Raw genomic sequence first — 16779 nt, 5'->3', positions numbered from 1 at the left:
ATATATATATAATTTTTTAAATTTAAACTACGTTAAAAAAATCTCAAATAATAAACAGAAAAAGTATAACTAATTTTCGTTTATTTTAATTCTTAATTTTTAAAGTTTCAGCTTCTTAAGTAAGTTCTTGTTTCAAGTAATTATTTTCTTTTAGTGTAACCGAGTTTGCCTGCCGAAATTCGATCGAATTGAATTGCTTTTTCTTTTATTTTTTTCGTTTTTTTTGTGCTCCACTGTGACGCCTCAGTCTCGATGGCAATCGAGTGGCTCGACTTGGAGTTGTTTTGCCTTGTGATCGAGTAAACAAAGTTCACAGAGAACAAAGGTGAGAAGATGGAGAAGAAGAAGTGGAGAAGCCCTTTTAACACCCACCCACCCATATCCATATCCTTGGCAAATATTAAATGCATATCCTGGACTGGCTCTTGGCCTGTGCCTGCAACTTGCACTAACTGAATTAGCACTCGCCAAAGGCGTCGATTTGATTTGATTTTGATTTGGACTAAGAGAGAGTCTGGTTCTGATTTCGATTTTGACGGCTTCCACATAAAGGAAAAGCCAAGGGGGAGAGGAGGTAATCAGCAGAAGGACTTTAAGGTTACTGTTAGCAAAGGAATTACATTTTGTATATATTTTTTTAGCTACTAATTTAACGGCTAAGCCTGTGGCTTATCTTGTTATACCTATTAACAATTAATCAATCTCTATATTAAGCCCTATATATATTTATATATATATCCAATAGTTGTCAAGTCATTTCCCTCTATTTTTTTTGTACAAATTATGTCATCGATGGCTTCTAGTTTTATTTGGTAAACATTTCCTTAATTCCCGGCGCCACATCATCAATCACAATGGAAAATGCCATTTCCATTTTCATTTCCCTTGTTTCCCCCTTCACTCTTTCTCCTCCCCTCTGATAAGCCAGTGAAAAGTGTGCTTTTTGGAGTGTGAAAGGAACTCAACTCTTGGTTGAAAAGTTTCCATTTCGATTAAGCCTTTTCGACAATGCTTAAATGGGATTTAATTACAAACAGCTTTAGTGTTATGCAAATGAAATAATATATATATATATAAAATATATTTCTAAATTAAATACAAAAAATATGAACAAGAAGTCAAGCTTAAAACAAAAATAAAATCAATGAAAATATACAGCACATATACATTTTTGTGGTCACATCGTAAATAACGGCAATGAAAATGAAATGCTTGGCAATTAATTGGCCAGGGCACAAGAGGGGGGACACAGGGGGTGGCAGCAGGACTGCAATCAACATAAATTCTCTGTGGAGAGACCGAATGTGTCCTTCTGTTGAACAAATTGTATTTATTATTTTTTATTATTTGAAAAATCCAAACAAGAAACTTGAAGAAACTCCCCAGCTCTCTGCCAGAGTTATTGAATAAAATGTAATAAACACTTTTAGTAACTTTGTCTTGTGCTATGTGCATTTTTGTCCTAACGACTGGCACACACTGCGTATACGTAATATTTGGACCATGTCACTCCTTGCTATGGTATATATATATACATATAGTTTTTGCCACAGTTGTTTTGTTTGTATGTATTGTACATATTTATTTTTATCCATGGCTATTTTCTTACTGTTGCTGCTGTTGTTGTTGCTGTTGTTGTGTAAGCAATATTGAAATGCTGTCATTGAGCGTGCTCACTGAATTATGAAATTGAAAACTATTCAGTGCAAAACATTTTTTTTTTTTTGCATTTTATCAGCTCAGCTGTAAGTGTGCGTGTGTGTGTGTGTGTGTGGAAAATCAGCTTGTGATTTCCTTGTCAAGCATTTTAACCCTTTACAAAAACCAAAAAAAAAATAGGAGAAGGACTTTCTCCCACAAGGACTCTTGTCAGTACTATAAAACAATTGTTTTGAGTGAAATGTTAAAGAAATGCCTGAGATATTTTTATTTCAAGTTTCTTTTTGTTTTTTAAAAATAAAGAAAGTGTTTAACTAATTAAAGTTATCATGGAAAATAGTAAAAAAAATATTTTATAAGAGTGAAAATATTAAAAAAATTATATATATATATTTCTATATAAAAGCACGCTTTTTATAGCCTCTTTTATTTTATTAATTTTTAATAATCAAGAAAAAGTTATAAAAAATAGTAAAGAACATTTTATTTTNTTTTATATATATTTGATATATTTTTTGAAATATTTTTTATATTTTATTTATGTTTTTTTATATGTTTTCCATGTTTTTATATTTTAAAATATTTTTAATTAATATTTTTAAAATATTTTTTATTTATATATTTTTTTAAATATTTTGTATATATATTTTTTATAGTTTATTATTTTATTTTTTTTTTAATTTTTTTCATATTTTTATATTTTAAAATATTGTTTTTATATATATTTTTATATTTTGTTATAGTTTTTAATATTTATTTATATATCTTTTTTAAAATTTTTTTTAAATTTTTTTAAATTTTTAATATTTTTTAATACTTTTAATTATTTTTAAATATTTTATGATATTATGTTTTATATTTTTCAATATTTTTAAAAATTTGATTCTGCATAAATTCAGTTCTTTTTAAGACAGAAATAAATATTATATCAACATAAATTACATTAACATTAAAATATATAGATTTTTAACCAGAATAATATATATTCCGATCATTCAAAGGACAAAACCCCTTGCCAAAATAAATAAAGACTTAAATTTTCGTCAAGGAAAAAAGCATTTTAAATATTTTAATTCGTGTCTCGCCTTGGCCAAATCAAATCGAAATGAAATGAAATGAATTCGCATTTATATGCACAATGTATAGCATATATTTTCGGGACACACTCAAGTGTGTGTGTGTGCTGTGTGTGCTGTGTGTGCGTGTGTGTGTGTATGCCAACCAGTTTGTTGGTTGCTTATTTATTTTTGGGGACAAGTTGCTGTCACAATTTCAAATTCAGTTGAGACTCCGTTGCGTATACGTAGACGTTACGTATACGCAATTCGTCAGTTGAGATTTAAGGAGTGGAGCAAGGATGCTAAAGCAGAAGGAGATGGAAGTCCTTCTGCTACTGGCAGAGCTCTTAATCCTCGGCTGGCTTAGGCAGCTGCCAGATGGCTGCAAAATTAAAGTGCCAGTGACGATTATAGGCAATCAGTTAGTTTGTGCTTCACTCATTCTGATGAAATTGCTTTAAATTATATAATGAAATACATGTGCAAAATGGTCTAGGTGGGACTTAATGGATAGTCGACTTAACAGAGAGAGAGAGAGAGATAGAGATTGAGTATGCCTGAATGAGTTGGAATTTATATGAGGGATTTTGTAGGTATATATATGTGTCGGTTGTATTGTTTCCAAAACCGAAACAATTTACTGATTTAAGAATATTGTTAGTGTCTTGAACAGGTTTTAGTCTGTTAACCAGGAAAAGTGTCAAATAGCTTTGATTATCGTTATCGAATTTGATATCGTTAAGGCAGTGTGACCGCATATTATTAAAATTAGCAAGATGGCAATGCTATGAGAAGCTTTACGACAGTTTTTGGCGTAGGGCTTAGGGTTTATTTTTTAAATTATTAAATTTTAAGGTTTTCCAAATTATAATTCTTTATTTACCAATTTGTCACTAGAGATATATACATCATATGATATATTTATAAGCCTTTTTTCCACGACCCACAAATTTCCAAATAACCAAAATCGGCAACGCGTTATATTGGCTTAGCTTTTAACCATTTCCTGTGGCCCAAGCCTAGAATCTGATTCCCAAAAAAATTGTACACATATAGGGAAAAACTACATACCTATATATCTATATATATCTGTATCTGTATCTGTATCTGGTGTCAGCAGAAAAAAACAAAAAAAAAAAAAAATGTACGAAGCGGGACAAAAATTTTATGCACAGAGCTTTGACCTAATCTCTGCTGCAATATTTCTCCTCGTCCGCTCTTCGTGTGTGTGTGTGTGTGTGTGCGAAGAAAAGTAATAACATAAATGACACACACACACTGAAAAAAAATAATTAAAAAATTAAAAAAGAAACGTTTGTAAATTATTACAAAATATATTTTTAAATAAATAGGATTAATCGAAAAAAAAAAATCTTAAAATTTCAAAAATTATTTAAATTAAATTTTTAAAAATTAAAAAAAAAGTACATAAATTGATGGTTTAATTTTAATAAATAAAATTTTTAAATTTATTTAAAGCATTTATTTAGCTAATTTTACAATTTGCAATGATATTTTTAAAATATTTTCCTTGATTAATTTTAAAATTTAGAAACCAGATACTACTAAAACCTAAAAAATTAAATAAAATCAGGCACTATTTGTAATTAAGGTATATTTTTATCAGTGTAAAAGAGAGAGAGAGCCAGCGCGAGGAGCTATTTATATGAGACAACATTCCAGTTGGTATTACGCAAATCCCCAAACGCTTTAGCTGTCGCAGCTTTCTTCCAAGCGGTTGCCTTCCGACCAACGACCGACGACCGACGGACCAGGATCAGCTTCCTCTGCACCCTATCCCCTTACTCCTAAGCCTTCCCCGCCCCCAACCTAAAACCCTATTCCAAAAGCTACCCAAAACTCTGCAGCTCCGACTCCAAAAAGAACCAGAACCGAAATGGCGACTACTGCAAAAGTGCGTGTTTGCCGGCGAGCGATATGTCACTCTGCATATGCCGCCTGCATGTGTGTGTGTGTGTGTGTGTGTGTGTACTTTTTTACTAACCCCCCCACCAGCACCACTGCCATATTTCCCCTAAAAAATCCACTTCCACCCTCTAAAAACCCCCCTAGTCACCAAAAATTCCACTTCTTCCCACTAAAAACTCCCCCTTTTTGGTGCATTTAATTCTAAGCTCGTTTCTGCTGCATTTTTGGCCTTTTGTCGGTTACACTGGGCAAAATTAATGTACTTTTAAGGAATATTTCAAATTAAATTAAAAAATTAATTTCTTTCTCTAAATTATTTTAATTTAAATAAATTCAAATAATTATTTTAATTGAAATCTAAATTATAAAATAAATTTAAATAATTTAGTAAAATTTTTTATATTTAATATCCTTTGTTTTATTTAGTTTTGCTTTAATCTTAAGTTATTTATTATTATTTTATTTATTTAAATTATTTTATATTATTTATTGATTATTTAAATGAATAAAATATAAAAAAAATTTATAAAAATTTAATATATTTAATAATATTATATATATCAATTTTTTTTATATGTATATAATTTTTTTTTTATATTTTATAACTTTTTTTTATATTTTATAATTTTTTTTTTATTTATATATATAGTTTTTTTATATCTATATAATTTTTATATATATGTTTATTATATTTATTTATTCAAGTCAAGTGTATGCAAAAAAAAATTTTTACTAAAAGTGAAAAAATCTATAAAAACGACCCCCATTTTTGGAACTGCCCCACAAAGTCAAGGCAAAAGTCCCACAGTAAGGGGAGAGGCTAAGAAGAAGCCGTTAAAACTGAAAACTAAATCGTAAACGTGGGCTTTAATGGCCCACACACATATTCAACAGGGGAGGCTAAATAAATAAAACCAAAAATATAAAAAAATCTAAAATTTAGAAAGATTTTTAATTAATTGAAAAATGAAATAAAAACTAAATCAAGCTTAAAGCTTTCGAAATAGAGGAATAATTGAGAGATTACTTGAAATTAAATTTAAAAATATATTTTTTTGGCTCCTATTCTTGTGCCCTTAGCTGTAACTTTGAAGGAAGATCGAAAGATAGTCTTGGTTATTCTTAAGCGGTCGCGTTTGTGCCCCATTTGAAGTGCACTCAATGCCCCCGGCTTCCAGGTCCTTCTCAAGCACTTGGCATTCATCTTGCCACTGGCCACGCCCCCTTCCTGCCCAGAAAAGGTGGCCCTTTGTCGTTAGGCAAGTCAATAGAGCGGACAATGTTTGGAATTGTGGGAATCCCCCCTTTTGGGAGGGAAGTATGTACGAGTATATGGCCACCATTTGCTCATTGCTTTTGTTATTGCTTTGGATTTTGAATTCGAATTCGATTTTTGGTTTAGTGCACACACACACACATTAGGATTATGAGGGGGATTTTGCAACCATAAATGAATTATGCGACATTTACTCAAAATTGCTTCCTAATGCCCAACATCCGGTAGAGACAAATGTCCTGGGTGGAAGGACTATGGCAGGAAGTGCACAGAAAAATGTTGATAATGTATTTATATTAATTATAAGTTTGAGTTTTTTATATATATTATTTATATAGTTTTTTCTCTTTAAAAACTGTCTTAAAAATTCTTGAAAAAAAAAAAAACTATTTAAAATTATACGGATTTATGTTATGATGTATATTTTTCCTAAAAGAAAAATTTGTTTTTATACTTATAAATTATTATTTTTTATTTTAATAAATTATTTTTGTAAGCAAACCTTTTAAAAATAGTCATTTATACTCCTATATTCCTTTTCCTTAAACAAAAAAACAATATTTAAATACATAAATACCCTGAAAAGTTTTGATTTAGTTTTTTCCTAACAGAAAAATCTATTTAAAATTCCTAATAAATTGTGTGTGACCTGTGGCCTTTAGCCTCCCCCGGCTATTGTTTCGGCTCAAAGTTCGCATTTCTATATATCCAGTTTTTCGGGGGGTTTTTAGTGTCTTTTGCCGCAAACTTGGAAACGTTTTGCAGTCCCAGACAGATGATGATGATGATGATGATGATGGGGAGGAAAAAGAAAGGTAGGGAGGGGGAAAGGAAAAGCAGGAAAAAAAAAGAAAACCTGAACCACACACTTAGAGTGCACTTAAAGTTTTTCACTCCATTTTCTTTGTTCGCTCTTCCTGATTTATGTTGCACTTTCAATTGGTAGCTGGGAATAGGAGCTAGAAAATTTCGAGTCCTTCTTTCCTAATCACTTACTTGTTGGCAAAGGACCGCACTTGGCCTCATCCTTGAAGGTGCAGAACTTCTGAACATCATCGAAGAACAGTCCCGAGGGACAGCGGTTCAAATAGGGATAACCATCAACGCACTAAAGGGAGGGGAAAGGTTAATGTAGTCATAAGTCGCACAGATCTAGATGAGGGGGTCAATTAACTCACCTGGTAAAAGCGACGACAGGTGGCCGGATCAGCATAGTTGCCATTGGCTATGTGTGAGGGGCACTGGAACTCCTCCTTCTCTTTGCCTTGACCTAGGAATAAAAATGTAATATATTTTTAAAGGAATTTTTTACATATATTTTAAAACAATATTTCGTGAAATTTTTACAAAACGGAAGTAAAGAATTTAAATGGATTTTAAAGTAAATGTAAGAGCTTATGACAAATTTTTATTAATTTTTTTTAAATTAAAAACTAATTTTTATTCATTTTTTAAAATTAAAAACTAATTTTTATTAAATTTTTTTAATTAAAAGCAAATTTTTATATATTTTTTTTAATTAAAAACAAATTTTATTAATTTGTTTGTTAATTAAAAACTCATTTTTATTATTTTTTTAAATTGCAAACAAATTTAAAAAATTTTTTTAATTATAAAACTATGTTTTAAATTTTTTTTAAATTGAAAACAAATTTTTATTAATTTTTTAAAATTAAAAACAATTTTTTATGAATTTTTTTGAATTAAAAAGATTTTTTTTATTCAACAAATTATTTTTTTTTTATTTAGAAAAATTTTTAAAATTTATTGCCTTAGGGAAATTAATAAATATGCATTTTTTTAAAAGGAAATTTAAGTAAATTGTTCTTTAAAATAACTCGCAGAAACTTGCTTCCTTTTTTTAGATTTTAATTTAAGCCCTGAACTAAGCCCTAATTTAAAAAAATTTTAATTATAATTATTTATAAGTATTCACTTAAAATACCACGATTTTATTTATTTATAATTTATTTTTGCCTTGACTTCAGGGGAATTTTTAAATATCCGGCAATTAATTGCATAATACACACAATATTGCTTGTAAGCCATCAGATTTAAATGTTTTTATGTATATATACAAGGGAATAAATACAAATTATAATCGCTTAATGTATATTTATGATGATGCATGTACTTTTTCCGAACCGTTTTTCCCTTTCAACCCTTTTTTTATAAGCCAAATCTAAGCTTTGGCGGCTTGACATTTACAAAAAAAGCGAATAAAACCCATAAATAAATAAATAACAGATAAGTTATAATTAAATGTCGATTTACATTTGATCACCCAATGAAAAAACGTGAAAATTCAGCGAATTAAATACGAAAAAAAAGTAGTAAAACGCAATTAATGGAAATATTTGAAAATTCATACTTCAAACTTGCCACTTCTGTGGCTTAGGACGACGACTAGTTGCAACTATAATGAATATAAATTGACTAACAGCATTAGATTAACCGAAAAACCGTAAACCAAATAGCAAAACAGCAAAACAGTTTCCCCTGGAAATGAGGGGGAAAATCGATGAGATATTGCGGCGATTATAATTACGCGAATCGCGCGCGGCGCTCTCTTCCAAAAATTATTCATAAACGCGGCGGCGACACACATCACATTCATTTTTCGGGACGGGGGCTAAATGTTAATTAAATGAAAACTATAATGGGACGCAATTGCATTATATATGTGCCCCCCCCCCCACTCGATATTATAATTATTATAATAATTATTTGTCAGTTTTTATGATTTCTCATTGTTGCCGTGTGGCATGCAATTAATTGATAGCTTAGACCAAAAATCCAAAATTCAAAATCTAAAATATATTTATGCCGAAAGGGGAGATGCGGGAGATTATTGGCTAGGCCGGAAAAATGCACAAATACAATAATATTTCCTTGGTATTTGACTTTAAAATTGAAATGTTCAAAATATTCATAGATTTTCTTGCTTCATTAAAATTCATGAAATGCCAGGCGGATTGAGATACAGATACAAAGATGCAATTCAGTGTCTTGAGCAGCATTTTTGCACTTCATTTCATTTGGATATATAGATTTAGATATTTATACATGTATATTTGTGCATTTTATGGGAATTTCACAGTATAGGTTTTGATATTTGAATGAATGAATGAATGAACACATCTTGAAGATGTTGGGTAAATTTTGTTTTAAGCTTAAAGTGAAAGGAGTAACAAATACATATTGAAATTTTTGTAATGTTTTTATAACAAAGTGGAACATCTGCCCTTTGGGTGGGGCATGAAAAGTGCACCTATTTTGTTTAGGTTTTTCCGAGTTATTTTTTCCCTTGGGTAGCAGTTTTTTGTATATTTTTTATTATTTGTTTTAATTTTATAGTAATTATTATTATTTCATATTATTTAATTTTATTTTTTATTGTTATTATTTTTATTATTATTTTTTATATTATTAATTATTATTATTATTTTTTGTATTATTTATTATTACTTATAATTTATTATCAATTTTTATGATTTATTATTACGTATTATTAATTATTATTTATTATTTCGAATTATTAATTATTATTATTATTATTTTTATATTTATTATTTAATATATAAACATTTTTTTAAGATTTTTTTTATATGTATATATTTTTTAGATTATTTGTTTTATATGTTTTTTAAGATTATTTTTTATATATTTTTTTTAATATATTTATTATTATTAATTCATATTATTTTTTATATTTATTTTTTTATGTAAAATTTATTATTACTTACAATTTATNATTATTATATTGTCATTATGTCATATGTATAATTACGTAATTTTAATTATTATTATTTTTATTTATTTATTTATTTTTTATTTTTAATAAAGCCCTCTTTGGTTCACTTAAATTTTTGGTCAAACAGAAAACCAAAAAGGCTTTATTTTGCCACAGTTTAAAATGTGTCGGAAAAATGTTGCTTTGGTCAATTTATGGTTATTTATATATACACTCTATATATACATACATATACATATATATATATACAATATATAACCATATAAATCTATTTATGGCCATGTGTATATTTATAGTATAATGGCAACAAACAATGACCACAATGCGGCGAAAGAGCAACAAAAATATCAGTTAATTTAAATATAAGCTGGAGTGTGTGTAAAATAAACAAAAAAACAACAAAGTACAACAACAACCGAAATTAAATCAAAATGAGTAAAAAAAAAAGAGGAAAAGAATTTATTAGAGAGCGAAGGAGGTAAACCTTTTTCCATATAATTATTATGGCTAATTAATATTTATTAACCAACCAGCTCACATCCTCACAATGCCCATAAAACTGGCGCCCGAGTGGCACGAGGCAAGAAGTCCTTTGGCTAATGAGGCGATGTCCTCTAAGCGGCTTAAGGCCCCCAACCCTCTCTGCTTTGCCTTTACCCCTCTTTTCCTTGTTCATTGACACCCAAGGCGCCTCCTTAAATGGGCAGGAACAACTCAAGACGCAGTCTGAGTCTGTTTCTAGGGAGCTACTTCTAGATTTCCTAGCTTCTAGCTAAGAAAATAAAATATATATGTTTGAATTGTTTACTTAAAATAAATATTTAAATATTTAAAATTTGGTTTAGTATTTATCTATTTTACAGTTTTTTTTTAAATAAATCACTTTTATATTTTTTGAAAAAATTAAGGATTTTAAGCAAGTCTATAAATTTTTTAATATTTATATAATATATGTATATGTTATATTTATTTATTGTATATCTTTAATTTATTTTTTATTTTTGTTTAATTTATTTTATATTTATTTTATATTTTTAAATTATTTTATATTTTTAATTTATTTTATATTTTTAATTTATTTTATATTTTTAATTTATTTTATATTTTTAATTTATTTTATATTTTTAATTTATTTTATATTTTTAATTTTTTTTTATTATTTTTTATGCTTATATTTTATATATTTATATTTTTAATTTTTTTATTTTTGTTTAATTTTTTTTATATTTTTAATTTGCTTTATGTTTTTAATTTATTTTATATTTTTCCGAAAACTGTAAAATTTTTTGTATAATTTGTTTTTACGCACATTTCACAGCTGAAATACTGTTAAGAAAATTATTCTTGAACTTTTTAAAGGCAATTCTCATTCGCAAGGCTCCTTCTTTCAATTTTACAAAATGGATTGACATCCATTCACCTTTTTCTCTGCCGCGACGATTGTAAAAAAGAAGCAAAAGTAATAATAATAATAAATTTATCGTACATTTATTTAAAAGTCACAAGGCCAATTACATGGAAAACGTTCTTTTTGTTTTCTTTTCTTTTTTTTTTTTGCCCTTAATTAAGAAATTGCCAATGCGGAAAATAATAATTAAAAATAAGCCCAGAACCGTAGCGTTCAAAAAGGATTCATTTCCTTCTCCCTCGCGCCACGCTCGGCACAAAAAAAATTAAATGTGCCCGAGAAAATAAATAAAATTGAAGAACAAACGAGAATGAAATCTATCTTTAGGTAGCCGAAGCTTGAATACCCTTGGATTTTGTTACCAAAATTGAAACCACTAATAAAAAGTTGAAACAAATTGTAATTGTATTTGCATATTACATTTTATAATTAAAAAAAAATATATATATAATATATATATAATTTTTGTTATTTTTTGGTAATTCTGAAATTTTAATTTTTAGATGCCAAGCTAGATTGATTCGCCTATTGATGCTATTCAAGAATATATACGATTTCCATTTCCCACTAACTTCTGACTAAAATTATAATACCCTCTTAGGGTATAAAAAGGAAAACTGTACAGAAAAACTGGCAAAGAAACCTCGGCGCAGGGCTGAAAAATCTTTATTTTATGCACAACATACAATAATTTTTACGTTTTTTATTTTATTTATTTATATATATATATTTATACATTTTTTTCGCTGCTTTCCCCGGGCATTTTCACCCTTTGCCTGAGCTCATAATTTATTTAAAATCGAATAGTTTTTAAATTTAATTCAATTTTTAAGGGCAGGCTAATTATGCTTTTAAGTCTTTGTTCGTTTCAATTAAAACAAGCACTTTGGCCTCCATTTTTTATATATTTTAGGTCAAAGATGTTTGTCCATCTGCTTTTCACATTATATGATGTGCATTTTGTTGACTTTTCTTTGCCTTTGCTACCCATAATTTGTTTACATTTTCTTCCTTTTAATGTTGCTATTTAATTTTATCGAAGCAAAAAAATGCAGAAAGGGAATAAGTGTTTAAATAAATATTCAGTTGGAAAAACAATCAAATTAAACACAGTAAATTATACAAGATTTATGTATGAATATTAACTGCGAGGGGAGGGAGAATAGTTCTAGATATTTTTTTTAATATTTTATATATGTATAAATATATATATATTTTTAAAGAGTTTAATAATATTTTTAAATAAAAAAAATATTAAAAAAAAATTGTTTGAATAGTTGTCTAAATAATATTTTATAAAAAGTAAGTAATAATTAAATTGAAGATATATTTATGAATATTAACTGTGAAAGGAGGGAGACCAGTTCTTGTTTTTATTTTTTTTAATATTTTATATATGTATAAATATTTTTTTAAAAAGTGTTTAATAATATTTTAATATTAAAAAATATTAAAAAATATGATTTAAATAGTTGTCTATTGTAATTTTCTTTAAAATGTCTAAATTATAATTTAATTTCTTTTTTAATCAACTTAAACATGTTAATTAACAAATAATTGAATAACAATAATTGCTAGATCCATTTGAGAATTTTAAGAAAGAGCCACTGGTTTTTCCCCTGTGACACACTTTCATTGAATTCCATCTCTGCAGATGTTTATGTGGACAGATATATGGTATATATACATATATTCACTTAAAACATTTCGCATTCAGCTTCGCCACGTCCCTGTGTATTTTTTTTTTTTTCACTTTTGTTGTTGTTTATCCGCTGGCATTTTCAAGTAATTTTTCACGCATTTCTGTGGCTGCTTTGCGCCTCATTTTTCACGCCAGTCCATGTGTCTATCTGTGTATCTGTGTGTGTGTGTTAAGCTGCTTAAATGTTGTCTTTTTTTTTTTTGTTTTTGTGTCCTTGCTTCCTTTTGCAACATTCGGCACACTGTTTTTTTCCAACTGTATGCCGCTTTTCTGCATTTACAACACTTAAATTGTAAATAATGCCGAGCCAGAGCGGTACGAGTGTGTAATGGCCAAAGCCACTTGCCTTTGTCAACAGCAAATTTGCGTTTAAATGCAGGCTCATGTGCCTTCTCCCATTCCCAGCATCCCTTTTTAATGTATTTTTAAATTATGTTGATTTCGTTTTCTTTAAGTGAGCGGAAACACAGCACAGAAAATAAAAGTAAACTACAAAAACCCACTCCTTGCTGAGCACAATCTCTTTTTTTTTATATATATTTTTTTATTTTCTCTGTCTGAGCTGGGGGAAAGAGACTTAAGCGAGCGGGAAAGATAAATTCCTCTTTCTCTTAATTGGCTTTTCCTTGGGTGTAATCAGATTTGGCCTTTTTCACTTCATTAGAGCGGCATTTATCAACACTGATTTAATTTAAGCAACACTAGAGGCTTAGTTGAAGGAAGAAAATTAAAAATTTTACGGCATTTATCAACACTGAATTCATTTTAATAATACTTGAGGAATAATTTGAGTAGAAAACACGTTTTTCAACCCTTTTTTATGGTTTATAAAAATTGTAAATAAAAATTTAATTGATTTTAAAAAGTAAAAAAAAATAAATTATTCAGTAAAATGTGATATAATGTTAAATATTTCACTTTACCAACACTGGTTTAAGTTAAGCCACATTAGAGAAGTATAAAGAAAAGTAAAAGCACCTTTCTAGGCCCTTTTTATGTCCCAAATAAACTAATTAACCTTTAAAAGTAAAGGTTTTTTATACAAATTATTTAATTTCCGCCACTAAATATTTATTTATTAACAAATAATTCACTATTTAAATGAATCAATAAAAGTAATCATTAAAATGCATTTTATATAAGCGACTCTACTTCAATTTTAAATTGCCATATCACCCACACAAAACAGAAAATCTGTGGAAAATCATTGGAAAAACTCATGGGTTTATGAATTACTCAAATAAAACGTAAAAGTAAATACCTTTCCATTTATAAAAATTTCGTTCATATTCAAATAACTAAATAAAAGCATTTTCCACGCACATAAACACCATATTGAAACCACTTTCATTAGGTTGTAAAATCTTTCTTTTCAAAGGATTCTCCCGCAAATAACAAAAACAGGCCAGACAGAAGTCCGTTAATATGTGTTTTTCCAACTTTTGTGCAATCGCCATTTCTCGCTGATGAAATGAAAGTACTTTTTATATTGTTTTCCTTGTTTTTTGTTTATTTTTTGTTGTGTTTTAGTTAAGCTTTTTGGCAGATTTTTCATCACACAACCGAAAGCAATTATGCAACGCGAATAAAACAAAAAAACGGAAAAAGTAAAATCAATGTCACAATCAAGTTGCATAAATGAAGCTCAGGCAGCAGCATCTGCTCGCTGCAAGCTTTTAAAAAATATAAAAAAATAAATATATGTATAAAAGCGGGGGGTATTATCGATCCCGTTGTTACGGTTACAATATATATGTATACATTTTCACATTTAAGTTTTTAACTCTTGCGTTTACATAATTGCCAGCTAAACAAGTTTCTCGGCACAAAAGAAAGTGAAATCGAAAGAAGAAATTTTTACAAATGATCGTGATGCTGCGATAATCACCGTTACAAGGCTACAAACAAAAAAAGAGCCTAAGATAACACCAAAGTGTACAAATAACAGTGAGTTATATATATATACGCATAATGATAGCAACAGTGCTGACCATGAAATCTATGCAGAAAAGACTAGCCCGAGATTTGCATATTCATGAAGTTCATCTTGTTGATATTTCCGATATGTGAGCCTACACTTGGGGAAAAAGTGTGAGCTTTAAAGAGGGTAAACTGAATTTGTATATAAGAAAACAAATTTTTAATTTTAATTTAAGTTAAAATTTAAGTTAGAAAAATTATATTTAAAAAATTTTAAGAATAGATTTTTTTTATATATTTATTTTTTCAACATTGAAGTGTTTACTAAGTGACTTTTTTATATATTTAAATTGTAATTAATAATATTTATCTATATGATGGTGTTTTAGTGATTTTTTATTTATGAGGAAAAGTTAAAAAATAAATATATATATTTTTTTTTATAATGCATAAAAATTTTTGTTAATTACATTATTTTTAAATTAATTTTTTAAATTACTTTTTTTTTAAATTAAATAGTTTTTAATTAATTTTTTTTTAATGAAATGTTTTTAATTACATTATTTTTAAATTATTATTTTTTAATCCAATTTTTTTTAACTAAATTTTTTTTAATTTGAAATTTAATAAATAAATATAATTAAAATAACAAAAAAATAAATAAATACAAATAATATAAATTTCTTTTGAATAATAACTTTTGTAAGTCCTTTTAACATAGATGAAAACTTAAAGTAATGAATATTATTTTTGATATTAAAGCCCTCTCTTGATAAATGACAAGTACAAAAATAATTTTAAAAATAATTTCATAATTTAAAAATATTTAATTAAATATAAAAACAAAGGCTTTCTTCTTCGATCTTTTCTATTTAAATATGTCAAGCCTTTCTTTCAGTGTATGTAAATGCCTGGCTGGCTTTTAGACTTTCCGGCTAAAATCCGCTAATTAGCATGAGCGACTAACCAAGCGAGCAAAAGCTGCAAAAGTTGCCGCTAATCAAGTTGGAGGTCAGTTTCTTCGCCATCGAACGGCGTCTGTCATTTTTGTGTTTTTTTTTTTTGGCTGTCAGTTAAAGAGGCGGACTTTTTGTCGTTACGCAACTTTTTGGGGGAGAGTGAGGAACTGGACAGCTGGACAGCGGGACAACCAGTTTTCCGCCATAATATCCAGCATTTTATATTGGTTGGGCCAGGACAGCTGCTGACCTTGCGGTATAGGGAAAAACCAGTTGAGAGGAAAACCGCTGCCAATGGTTACCTAATTCGTACAGGAAACAGCGGGACAACCTGCTAGTTCCCAGTTTTAAGCAGACATTATATTTAAGTTTTTCAGTTTTTTTTTTAAATTTTTTCTTTAATTTTCTCTTTAGTTTTCATTTCTCAAAACAAAACAGACACTCAGGAAGAGATGCTCCAACTCTTTGATTTCTTTCACTCACTCAAAACAACACAGTAACAAAAATACAACAAAAAATAAATAGTATATATTTATATATATATGTGCAAGGGGAATGCGGAACTGTTATACACATATATCTATATTATATATATGCCATATAATATATATAATTTTATATATATTTTCCTTGGTCGTTGTTGAACTCTAAACTTACCATTAACACCAGCTATAGCCAGTAGCAGGCCCAGCACCAGACACGGCCGGAACATCTTAAAGCTTCTCTGGATCGAAATCTATATTTACTATATAAATATATATATTTATATTTATCCCGAGAGAGACGACGGGAAGAGAGAGACAGAGAGAGAGGGAGATCGATCGGCGAGTGAGAGCGAGACGTCCGCAACGCGCAAATGCAAACCGCCAACTGATCGAAGCCACTGGCCAAGAAATTGCAAGAAGCCAACACCACAAGCCACTCAACCACAAAAGAAATATATATATATAAGCCACTCCAATCGATTGTGGCTCAGAGCACAGAGCTGGGAATAAAGCCACTCAAAATCTATGAGAGAAAAACTAATGAAGGCGAAAGTGGTGTCGAGTATATGGGTCGGTTAGGACTATAAGCAGTTGGGAATTATAAGACAACTGTTGGGAAATATTTAATT

At 28.5% G+C, this 16779-nt stretch overlaps 1 protein-coding gene across 1 annotated transcript in view; it reads right to left on the bottom strand.

Annotated features, from left to right (window-relative positions):
• The window catches only part of Cda4 (chitin deacetylase Cda4), a 53776-nt gene extending 37254 nt beyond the window's left edge, over nt 1-16522 (bottom strand). The window contains exons 1-3 of the mRNA XM_017174375.3: nt 16323-16522; nt 7101-7192; nt 6919-7030 (exon numbers count right to left, since the gene is read on the bottom strand). Of these exons, the coding sequence (XP_017029864.1) occupies nt 6919-7030; nt 7101-7192; nt 16323-16377 (259 nt within the window). The 5' untranslated portion in view covers nt 16378-16522. The remainder of the gene's footprint in view (nt 1-6918; nt 7031-7100; nt 7193-16322) is intronic.
• Nucleotides 16523-16779: the final 257 nt, after the last annotated feature.

This window comes from Drosophila kikkawai, chromosome X (genome assembly GCF_030179895.1).
Source record: "Drosophila kikkawai strain 14028-0561.14 chromosome X, DkikHiC1v2, whole genome shotgun sequence".
NCBI classification, from domain to species: Eukaryota; Metazoa; Arthropoda; class Insecta; order Diptera; family Drosophilidae; genus Drosophila; species Drosophila kikkawai.
This window is presented reverse-complemented; position numbering and strand designations above follow the sequence as displayed.